Source organism: Hyperolius riggenbachi, chromosome 4, assembly GCF_040937935.1.
Source record: "Hyperolius riggenbachi isolate aHypRig1 chromosome 4, aHypRig1.pri, whole genome shotgun sequence".
Taxonomy (NCBI): domain Eukaryota; kingdom Metazoa; phylum Chordata; class Amphibia; order Anura; family Hyperoliidae; genus Hyperolius; species Hyperolius riggenbachi.
The window spans coordinates 422,210,692-422,223,226 of NC_090649.1; the positions used below are offsets into that span (position 1 = coordinate 422,210,692).

The following is a 12,535-nucleotide window of genomic DNA, read 5'->3' on the forward strand; positions in this document are numbered from 1 at the left end:
GGGCAGAGCTCCAGAAACTGGACTATATTACACACCCTGCATCACTATACACCAAGGGGGGGTGTTAGCTTCAGTGATAATTAGTGCACAAATTATGACCTAATAGACTTCCCCACGGCGGTGACGTACCCCCTTGGGGAAGACCTACCTCTAACCTAGCAATAAAAACATAATTCCTCGTGCTGCTATTCATAAATGGTATACACATTTCATAAGACAAGCAAAACAGACAAATGATAAGCGCTCAAGGATGCACCTGAATTGTAAGCCATCAGTGGCAATGCAGAGCCCCCTAGGGCTGAATACATGCCTCTAATGCAAAACAGATGCAAAATTATGTGCTAACTCTAATCTAAAAATTTGAGAGTGAATTTAAAACAGTGAAGGCAGCTAGCCACTAGTATACTTACATTTAAGTTTGCACAGTGGGAGACATGGCAGCGCTTTCAAACAACCTCATACCTGAATGATTTAACTGCAATGGTGAGCAGAGCTCCAGAAACTGGACTAAGTCACCGCCGTGGGGAAGTCTATTAGGTCATAATTTGTGCACTAATTATCACTGAAGCTAACACCCCCCCTTGGTCTATAGTGATGCAGGGTGTGTAATATAGTCCAGTTTCTGGAGCTCTGCCCACTGATGCAGCTTAATCACTAATTCCCCCTCCCTCTCTTTGCCTGCAGTGTATGCTGGGTGTGTAATTTAGTCCAGTTTCTGGAGCTCTGCTCACCATTGCAGTTAAATCATTCAGGTATGAGGTTGTTTGAAAGCGCTGCCATGTCTCCCACTGTGCAAACTTAAATGTAAGTATACTAGTGGCTAGCTGCCTTCACTGTTTTAAATTCACTCTCAAATTTTTAGATTAGAGTTAGCACATAATTTTGCATCTGTTTTGCATTAGAGGCATGTATTCAGCCCTAGGGGGCTCTGCATTGCCACTGATGGCTTACAATTCAGGTGCATCCTTGAGCGCTTATCATTTGTCTGTTTTGCTTGTCTTATGAAATGTGTATACCATTTATGAATAGCAGCACGAGGAATTATGTTTTTATTGCTAGGTTAGAGGTAGGTCTTCCCCAAGGGGGTACGTCACCGCCGTGGGGAAGTCTATTAGGTCATAATTTGTGCACTAATTATCACTGAAGCTAACACCCCCCCTTGGTCTATAGTGATGCAGGGTGTGTAATATAGTCCAGTTTCTGGAGCTCTGCCCACTGATGCAGCTTAATCACTAATTCCCCCTCCCTCTCTTTGCCTGCAGTGTATGCTGGGTGTGTAATTTAGTCCAGTTTCTGGAGCTCTGCTCACCATTGCAGTTAAATCATTCAGGTATGAGGTTGTTTGAAAGCGCTGCCATGTCTCCCACTGTGCAAACTTAAATGTAAGTATACTAGTGGCTAGCTGCCTTCACTGTTTTAAATTCACTCTCAAATTTTTAGATTAGAGTTAGCACATAATTTTGCATCTGTTTTGCATTAGAGGCATGTATTCAGCCCTAGGGGGCTCTGCATTGCCACTGATGGCTTACAATTCAGGTGCATCCTTGAGCGCTTATCATTTGTCTGTTTTGCTCATAAATCAATGTATCTTTCCCTTGTCAGACTTGTCAGCCTGTGTCTGGAAGGCTGCCAAGTTCTTCAGTGTTGTGGTTCTGTGATGCATCTTCCCCCTCCAGGCCCCTCTCTGCACACTGCCTGTGTGTTATTTAGATTATGGCAGATTCTCTCTTCTCTCTTAACTTTTACAAGCTGGATAAATCGTCCTCTGAGCTGGCTGGGCTTTCACATACTGAGGATTACAGACAAGGGCAAAGCTGTTTGCAAGAAGAAAAGAGCAGCCTGAAACTTCAGTGCATGAGAGCAGAAGGGGGAAAGAAACACACAATGATCTCTTGAGATACAAAAGGAATGGTGTATACAGCCTGCTTGTGTATGGATGTATTTTCTATGTGTGGACATGCTGTACATCAACCTACTTCCTGTTTTGGTGGCCATTTTGTTTGTTTATAAACAAACTTTTTAAAACTGTTTTTAACCACTTTTAATGCGGCGGGGAGCGGCGAAATTGTGACAGTGGGTAATAGGAGATGTCCCCTAACGCACTGGTATGTTTACTTTTGTGCGATTTTAACAATACAGATTCTCTTTAAGCTTGCTTCTAACTAAAACAGTTTTGAACCACCAACTCTGTCAAGGTTTTGACCATTACAGACATTAGAATTTCTTGTCTGTACCACCTCCTAAAGTTGTCCACTGACATAGTATTTTGATCTGTCAATGACCAGCTGGCAGATCCGTTTGGTGGCATGTTGTTTAATAGACATCGCCATAGATATTACAGATGGCTGTCAGCCCAATGGAACTGAAACAAGAGTTATACGCTGTGCGTGTGTCAGGCAAAGTAGAATGCAGGCCACACTCTACATTTTTTTGTTTTTTCCAATCTAGTGAAAAAAAGAATAAAACAAAAAAAAAGATCATGCATCTCAATTAATCATTGTTAATCACATTCTCTATCAAAAGGTGATCAGGCAAGGTGGACATTTTTATTGATCACACATGGGATCAACAGCTGCACATATTTGCATTGCATAGATCAGGATAATTTCAGTGGTAGTGCATTGTGGGTAACCACAAATGTTCACTTATAACTGAATTATTGCAAATTTCCTTCTGTTTTAAGAAGGCAAATTACACCAAGCTTTGCTTTTTTAGTAGGAGGGCTTTTTGGTTCCCTTTATCCCCCTATACATTCCTAGTAGTTTGGGTCACCCTGAGCTGCTTGGTTACTCTGTTGTACTGGTCCAAGCCCTATTTCATACAGCCTTGTACTGTACTGTACTGATGAGGACCAAAAGTCTGAAACAGGCTGTCTACATGTGGGTTTGATATGGCTGTGTAAAACTTAAAGCTATAGGCTTGCTATACACCAGCGGTTCTGGATGCTTGCTTGGCTTAACAAGGGCAAAAAGTGATAATTTGCATATTCAGTGGTAGTGCATTGTGGGTAACCACAAATGTTCACTTATAACTGAATTATTGCAAATTTCCTTCTGTTTTAAGAAGGCTAATTATTACACCAAGCTTTGCTTTTTTAGTAGGAGGGCTTTTTGGTTCCTTTTATCCCCCTATACAGGGAGTGCAGAATTATTAGGCAAGTTGTATTTTTGAGGAATAATTTTATTATTGAACAACAACCATGTTGTCAATGAACCCCAAAAACTCATTAATATCAAAGCTGAATATTTTTGAAAGTAGTTTTTAGTTTGTTTTTAGTTTTAGCTATTTTAGGGGGATATCTGTGTGTGCAGGTAACTATTACTGTGCATAATTATTAGGCAACTTAACAAAAAACAAATATATACCCATTTCAATTATTTATTTTTACCAGTGAAACCAATATAACATCTCAACATTCCCAAATATACATTTCTGACATTCAAAAACAAAACAAAAACAAATCAGTGACCAATATAGCCACCTTTCTTTGCAAGGACACTCAAAGCCTGCCATCCATGGATTCTGTCAGTGTTTTGATCTGTTCACCATCAACATTGCGTGCAGCAGCAACCACAGCCTCCCAGACACTGTTCGGAGAGGTGAACTGTTTTCCCTCCTTGTAAATCTCACATTTTATGATGGACCACAGGTTCTCAATGGGGTTCAGATCAGGTGAACAAGGAGGCCATGTCATTAGTTTTTCTTCTTTTATACCCTTTCTTGCCAGCCACGATGTGGAGTACTTGGACCCGTGTGATGGAGCATTGTCCTGCATGAAAATCATGTTTTTCTTGAAGGATGCAGACTTCTTCCTGCTTGAAGAAGGTGTCTTCCAGAACCTGGCAGTAGGACTGGGAGTTGAGCTTGACTCCATCCTCAACCCGAAAAAGCCCCACAAGCTCATCTTTGATGATACCAGCCCAAACCAGTACTCCACCTCCACCTTGCTGGCGTCTGAGTCAGACTGGAGCTCTCTGCCCTTTACCAATCCAGCCACGGGCCCATCCATCTGGCCCATCAAGACTCACTCTCTTTCATCAGTCCATAAAACCTTAGAAAAATCAGTCTTGAGATATTTCTTGGCCCAGTCTTGACGTTTCAGCTTGTGTGTCTTGTTCAGTGGTGGTCGTCTTTCAGCCTTTCTTACCTTGGCCATGTCTCTGAGTATTGCACACTTTGTGCTTTTTGGGCACTCCAGTGATGTTGCAGCTCTGAAATATGGCCAAACTGGTAGCAAGTGGCATCTTGCCAGCTGCACGCTTGACTTTTCTCAGTTCATGGGCGCCTTGGTTTTTCCACACGCTTCTTGCGACCCTGTTGACTATTTTGAATGAAACACCTGATTGTTCGATGAACACGCTTCAGAAGCTTTGCAATTTTAAGAGTGCTGCATCCCTCTGCAAGATATCTCACTATTTTTGACTTTTCTGAGCCTGCCAAGTCCTTCTTTTGACCCATTTTGCCAAAGGAAAGGAAGTTGCCTAATAATTATGCACACCTGATATAGGGTGTTGATGTCATTAGACTACACCACTTCTCATTACAGAGATGCACATCACCTAATATGCTTAATTGGTAGTAGGCTTTCGAGCCTATACAGCTTGGAGTAAGACAACATGCATAAAGAGGATGATGTGGTCAAAATACTCATTTGCCTAATAAATCTGCACTCCCTGTACATTCCTAGTAGTTTGGGTCACCCTGAGCTGCTTGGTTACTCTATAGATCAGTATAAAAGCTAGTAGTGGTTCAACAGATATGTGTTGAATACTAATAAAAATTGAGTGGTGCAAGGTGGTAAACCGATAGCTTCTCTGCAATCAACTTCCAATCAGGAAGTTATTGCTTGAGCTCTGGGTTGGGTGATTGTGGAAGTTCATGGACACTTTAAGATGTATATTTATCATCTAACCTAGCAGACCAAAATGCTTGCAGACACAGTTCATTCATTGGTGTTGTAAGTACCGTAAACGTCTATGGTTAAAAAACAATTCCTCTATAGCCTGGTAAATAGGTCAATAGTGCCCAGTTCTACAGACATTCCAGGTCAATGGGTACCCCTGAAAGAGGAACGTTACTGAAGAATAGTAATAGGGGAGGGGGGGGGACTCAAAAATGTTAATTGCAATGTGAGAAGTTAAAAAAATAGAAGATAGATCAAGAAATGATTGAAATTTGTTGTGTAAATCGTTCTTTGATTCACGAGCCTGTGGGTCATCATCTTTTTCTACTGGCAGACGAGAAAAAAACTAGACAGCACCAGCGTTCACAAATAGGAATCAGTCAGGGCCATGGCTATGACATCACACAATGAGGAGTTTCACCACAATATCAGCCATCCAGACCCCCTTAATGATTTATTTGGGAAAAGGTAAAGATTTATTGTAGGAAAGGGGGTATCAGCTACTGATTGGGATGAAGTTCAATCTTGGGTTATAGTTCCTCTTTAAGGCTAAAGGCATCATGCAGTTTCTCACCTCATATCAAAGATATCCCTAGTGGAGTATTTATGGGTACTTCTCGCAGGTTCTAGTTAAAATGTACCCAACAGAGTTACTTCCTTATTATAACTATAAAGATTAAGCCATGTAAAAACAGAATATTTATTTAGTTTTTATTAGTCTACTCAAAAGCAGAGCAGAATACTAAGAAAACATTCTAGACAATAAAGTTGCACTGCTAATAAAGGTGTTTGTGGGTACTAAAGATAATGTCACTAGAGCAAGGGGACATTAGGAACCGACCATCTTTCATTAGGGTGTACATACCATCATAATGTTGATAAAGACTGCTCTACAAGATACAACTCGCACAACCCACCCCATCCATAAAGAGGTATAGAAGCCATATGGATTTCTAGTGTAGGCCTCTTGTTCTCAAGTGGACTTAAAAATCCTAATATGTTTGCCTGTCGTGAACCAAGTTTACTCAAAAATATGATAAAGGATCATAATGCACAAATCCTTCACGCATAAAGAGGCCGGCTGATAATTAATAATTGGCAGAAGAGAAGGGGTAATTCCCAGCGCATCCACCAGGGCCTTTAAGAGGCCCAAACAATTGACCAGCGACGAGGCGCAGCCTGTCGGCTATCTCTCGGTAAGAGATCAGATCTCGGGACCACCTGCAGACACACACATCTACTTGTGGTGCTGGACAAATGAGGATTTGGTGAGGGCTTCAGTTGTTTAATAATGCAAATTAAGATTTAAACAGGGTGACAATAGAAATCTGTTAATCCTTTTTACAGCGTTGTAAATAGCCATTCAGCCTTTACTTCCAGCCCGCCTGCTTTGTGTAGGGTTTAACATAAAAAAAGCACTACAAGAATCAGATATCTGGGCAGCCACACACAACTCTGACTGGCTTTGAAGCCGATTTCCTGGTTTCGGAATTATAAAACCGTCATTTTGGTCCGTACAATAAAAATGAGACAGATAAACACATGCGGATGGGAGAAATTTGTCTGCCAACACAAATGAAGACGAAGGAGAGAGAGTTTGCAAACAGCTGTGCCAGCCCCAATGGGCTATTTGTTTTAGGTGTACAAAACCAGAATATAACCTTGGTGCTGCAAAGTGAAGCTTTTCATTGCTTCCTTAACTTGTCCCACCAAACCTTTATTTGGCTAGCTAGCTCATTTTCCCCCATTGTGATTATGTCTGGGTGGTCTTGCTGGGTGCTGCTTGAAGGGACAGTAATAATAAAGGAGGAGGGAGAGGAAGGGACACTAGCAGAATGAGGAACAGAATTTATGACAATCTGCAGCAGGCTCAGGTTCAGAGGTCAGCAAACAAGAGGTTCTACTCTTTTACAGGTTGCTTCCTGGAAACAGTCTGATTAAGCTGACAGTTTGAATTATATCTGTAACATTCTATGGCAGACAATGCATCTGTGCATGGCCCTCTTCTATACAGCAGAAGGGAAGGGGGGGTGCAATTTTCTCTTGGCAACACAAGCATTGCAGTTATATTTTACTCCCACAATGATTGTCAGGGCTTTTATTAAAAATGTAAATAGGACACATCCCTTAAATTATGGCTTTTGTTCTAAAACAGGACAATATGTGAAACGTCAGCAGACTTGACAGTTTTCTTATTTAATGAAGAATGTATATTCGTTCCAAAAGTCATATAAACCACTAGGGCACACCTGCCATAGAGCAAGATGAACACTGTTTCCAGCGACATCCTGCAGGGGGCAGCAGGGAGACATTAGCCACCCATGTTTCTTTCCAGTCGAATTTAGAGGATGCACAAAATGAACAGGCATATCTATTGCCTTGGATACATCCTGATGTCATTACATAGTGTAAATATAACCATTGGAAAATACAATATAACTACAAGGAAAAAAAAAATTATCATACAAAACATCCATTTTCAGAGAGGGAAAAATAAAGACAATGTTGATAAAGTCCCCAAAGAAATTAAATGAGGTATTAAAAAAATATATATGTTATAATTATATATTAGAAAAAAAAAGAATAAAAGTATAATGTGTATTTTACAAAAAAAATCAAACTCAAACAAAAGGCCTGATTCATACACAGATTTTGAAGGTGAGGATCCTATCGTCTTGCCCACCAGCTGATTCAATGTTCAGCCAAGTGCTTGCGATGCCTGTGCACATGCCTGATATGGTGAACTAACTAGCTTGAGCTTTAGCAGGTTTTATGCCTGGTACACACCATGCAATTTCCCGTCAGATCGACTGAATTGATAACATCTGCAGAGGCGTAGCTAGGCTTTTCAACGCCCGGGGACAAAGACAGTCTTTTTCTGTCTCTGGTTGCAGCACTCCACCACCCTCTACATCCTCCCGATACTCCCTTCTCCTCTTTTCTCTGGAAGGAGAAAGTATTGGGAGGATGTAGAGAGGCGTGGAGTTCTGCAGCCAGAGGTGGCGACCGGGGGGGGGGGGGGGGGGGGGGGGGGGGGGGGGGGCATCAATATCATCTTATTTGGCTGGCAAGAGGTCTCAAGTCCACAGGTGCAGCAAACACTAAAATTAGATTACTTTTGGATCAAAGAAGCAGAACCCCAGTACTTCTGTTGTGTGGACAATTGCGGTCTATCGGAAGACTCTCCCAGCAGCAATGCACTCTATTATAAGATCTAGAGTTTCAGCAAGGATTTAAATACAGCAGGGCAGGAGTGGACAGTAGTGCTGTTCACTACTTTTTATGCTTATTCGTGTTCTTGGTTGCAGTAATGAGGACCCGTATGAAAGTGAGAGTTTTTAGTATTGATGTGATAACTGTGATGCTCTGGTCGAGCTAATAAAGTTCATGATTTTACGGTATGCATTTAGAGGTCATTTATCATCTTTTATGACATGCCTCACTCCACTCTGAATGTTGGAGAACCATATGAGAAGAGGGCTACTGGTGATTCATGGAAGAGTGTCATCTTGATAGGTAAAACTTTTGAGAACTTATAACTTGGGTCTGCATGATTCTGGAAAGCATATTTCTCATTCAGTGTAGTGGTGAAAAACAATATAGAATCTACTAGCGCTGATTTGACTATAGATGGTCTAATTCTGCAGACTTGACGTTGGCAGCTACATTTATTATGTTTATTTGTGCTGTTTTTTTTGCAGATATACCAACTACAGGATGTAAATATAGCAAGAAAGAAAAGAATGGGAGCTCTTTAATGCTGGATACACACCATGCGTTTCCGCGTTCGATGCGGCCGTCGATACGCGTCGATTCGATTATTTCCGAACATTTCCGAACGAATTTCGATGATTTTTAGGTCGAATGCCATGTAAAGTATGGCAAATCGACCTAACAATCCATCGAAGCTTGAATCGGACATGTCGGAAATAATCGAATCGACGCGTATCAACGGCCGCATCGAACGCGGAAACGCATGGTGTGTATCCAGCATTAGGCTCTGTTCCCATTCGCTATTGGTCATGTGCAGCCAGTAGGTGATCTATGGTCCGCTGTGGTCCGGCTGTAGCCCGGGGTATATGCCATATGGGGGAACGCATTCATGTGCCCGGGATTATGGCGGACTGCACAGCGACAGATACCGCAGATCCTATGCAGCATTGCAAGTGTGAACAGCCTAATAGGAGCCGTACACTGTGAAGCAGAGAACGGACAAAAAATGTCCATTCTTCCGCTCAAGTGGGAACACAGCCTAAGGGCCCATTCACACTTTACCACTAATCATTGAATCGCCGGCGAACGCTAGCGCTTTCTAAAGAGCTAGCCTAATGTTAACTATATCGCAGTGATCTCACAGCCACGATTCACGCTAAACACAAAATGTGCTACATGCAGCATTTTTTAACGTTATTTGAGTGATTGCAATGTATTTCAAACGCGATTGCTAAAAAAAACCCACAAAAATATCCACTGAAATATATGCGTTAATCACATCAAAAATCGCCAGCACAAAACACTAGCGTTTTGCGATCTAAAGTGTGAGGCTGCCTCTGTGATTACTAATCTGTTAATAACAGATATCTGATACCACTACAGTGTTCTCCCCAGAATTTTTTTTCCAGCCGGGTGGCATGAAAAAGTAGCCGGGTGGGGCGAGATGAAAGCATGCAGGGCCAGTGCTTCTCTGCACATTTCTGCCTACAGCAAAGGTGGAGTTGAGCCGATGACAGCTGGGTGGTAACCAAAACTAGCCGGGTTGAGCACCCAGCTAAAAGAGCCTGGGGAGAACACTGCACTATGTTTCAGTGTGATGATGAGGTTAGAATATATGAATGGGGAAAGACAAGAACTATCAGAAACATCAGCTTTTACATTTGTATCATCAGAATTTCACCTGTGGAACATAATGCCAGATTGTTGGGTTTTTTTTTTACTTACTGACTTATTGTAGAGACTGATGATGACCTCCCATGCGAATGATGGTCTGTTGCACCCTGCTGCTCTTGGTTTGAGGGTATTTTATTAGCCATCCATGACACAATGTCCTCTTTAGGCACCCGAGCAACTGTAGTTTTCTCTTCTTTTCCATCTATGGTGTCAAGTAGGTCATCAGCAGCCATGTCTTCTGAGTCAGTAATGGACACCGTGAGGTCACTGCTGCTGTTAAAAAAATCATCATCTTCTTGTTTGGGTAATGAAGGACTACCTACAGAATGGCATAAATGGGACAATGTTTATATACTGGAGAACCATAAAACTATCACCATGCTGACTTGTGAGTTTTGGTAAATGTTCAAATCATCCCTCAGAGGAAAAATACGATAATTTAAAGCTTGCAAACTCTTACACTACATGTGATTTAGATTCTGATTTTGATGCAATTTTACATGCAATTCCAATTTTTTTTTTAGTTAAATAAAAAAGTCCTACATGTCGCATTTTTCTTCTCGAGTCGCTAGCATCCAGTGAAAATCGGAATCGCATTGTGAGTTGTAGTGTAAAAGAAGACCCATGCTGGCACATCTTAACAGGTGCAACTATGGCATCCAAAACAGAAAATATGCCCTATGGTGAAACCTAATAGGTACATTACAATTGAATGCTGAATGAAGCATACTATAACATGTTTTAAAAAAAACAAAACTACTTATTCATCATAAAAGTGGCATAAACAGCCTCTTGTTGACAACCATAGCAACCCACAATTACAGAATGTTCATATTTTATAAGTGATTAATCACTTGAGAACCACAGTGGTAAACCCCCCTAAAGACCAGGCTAATAATTGGCCACTGCAGCTTTAAGGCCAAGCTGCAGGGCCGCACAACACAGCACACGAGTGATTTCCCCCTCCCCTTTTCTCCCCACCAACAGAGCTCTCTGTTGGTGGGGTCTGATCCCACGCCCCCCCCCCCCCCTCCTCCCCCAGTGTTTTTTTTTTTTTTTTTTTTATAAATATTAGTATTTTTTAATTATTTTTTACTATTTTTATTTATTTCAAACCCTCCCTCCCCCCAGCCAGCCAATCATAGCGATCAGCCGTGTCACATGGCTGTCCCCAGTGCAGCGCTGCTGCTGATCGCAGTGCTGTACATGTAAATAGACGGCGATCACGCCGTCTAACAGTCTCCCGAGCGGCTCCGCCCCCGAAACGGAGATATGCACGCACCCTGCGCGCGATCTACTTCAGTAGCCGGCTCCAGGACCTGACGCCAATTGGCGTTAGGTGGTCCTGGGGCTGTCGCCGCGGCCACGCCCATTGACATGGAGCGGTCTTACAGTAGTTAAAACATCGCAATAAAATGACCACATGAACAATGCAACAGATATAACAACATAAATCCCAAGTTGTGGAGCTTGTATGTGCAAAAAGCTCCACTAGATCATTAGGGAAAGAGAATATGGGATCAAAATATTATTAGCATAATGATCACAAAGGCAGCGCAAGGTGGTCAGCCACTGTTGATGTTCAGTTACTGGAGTAAAAACTACTAGCGTATGTGATGATAAAAAATGCATCAGAGTACCCTTTTGTGCAGAATGTGAAGAATCCATTTATCATCGAGTACCCTAAGGGCCTGTTTCCATTACACACGGATTCTGGATGCAGAAAAACGGACTCCAATCAATGCCTATGGGCCTGTTTCCACTAAATGCAAATTTTCTGATGCAGAAAAATTAAGGATGGCATGTTGCAGATTTCTGCATCAGATTCTGAATGCATAAAAAACTGACTACAATCAATGCCTATGGGTCTGTTTCCACTAACGTTTTCATTGTATGGGAAAACGGCTGCATGATGCAGAAATCTGCATCAGAAAAATCGTGTTTAGTGGAAACAGGCCGAAAATGGAAACAGGCATTCATTGGAGTCAGTTTTTCTGCATCCAGAATCCGTATGTAGAGGAAACAAGCGCTAAATGGTATTTCTGGGGAATTAAATCCTTTTTTAGTTAACTATCTCATTTTTGACCAGATTATTCAGATCATTTGTATGAAAACATAGAACCTGGTGTACTCAATGGTTGCCCAGCGTGGCAGATATTTTTCATAGATGCAATCATAACTAGTATAGCTTCTTTTTTTATCATATTACTTTACTAGCTTTGTCTAATCACAAAATGTTATTGTTTTACTAGTAATATTTTATAATTTTGATTTCTCTTTCTTAGGGCTGGTTCAGACGGACGTTTGGAGGCGTCGCGTTCGTTGGCGTCGCGGCGGCAATGCGTTCGGGCTTTCAGCAGCATTCGTGTTGCGTTAGGATGCGGTCGCGTTTTTTCTTCCCCTAGGGGGACATTACCCATCGCGGTTAACCGCCCCTGGAAGCAACATGTAGCTTCCAGGGGCTCCTTGAACGCCAGTGAAAATCGGGACCCGAACGCCGCGTTCGTGCAAACGCGCGTAAAAGCTTGGTACAAACGCTCCCAATCACTTGAATGGGAGCGTTTAACGCCAAGCCCCGAACGCTGGCAGTAAACGCTCTGCAAGCGTCCGTCTGAACCAGTCCTTAGGGATGTTTGAACGGTTTTATTACTTCCGGAGATAAAACAGCCCTCAGAGGTTTTTTTTGTAAGCAAACATGACATCACTTGTCCGCAGGAATCAAGAAAATAAATCAGATTAAAGGAA

General features: G+C 42.0%; 1 protein-coding gene across 2 annotated transcripts in view; it reads right to left on the reverse strand.

The window, feature by feature from the left end:
• Positions 1 to 12,535, reverse strand: part of KIZ (kizuna centrosomal protein) — a 211,252-nt gene that overhangs the window by 147,115 nt on the left and 51,602 nt on the right. For both annotated transcript variants that reach the window (XM_068232433.1, XM_068232434.1), the window contains exon 5: positions 9,842 to 10,109. In XM_068232433.1, the coding sequence (XP_068088534.1) occupies positions 9,842 to 10,109 (268 nt within the window). The remainder of the gene's footprint in view (positions 1 to 9,841; positions 10,110 to 12,535) is intronic.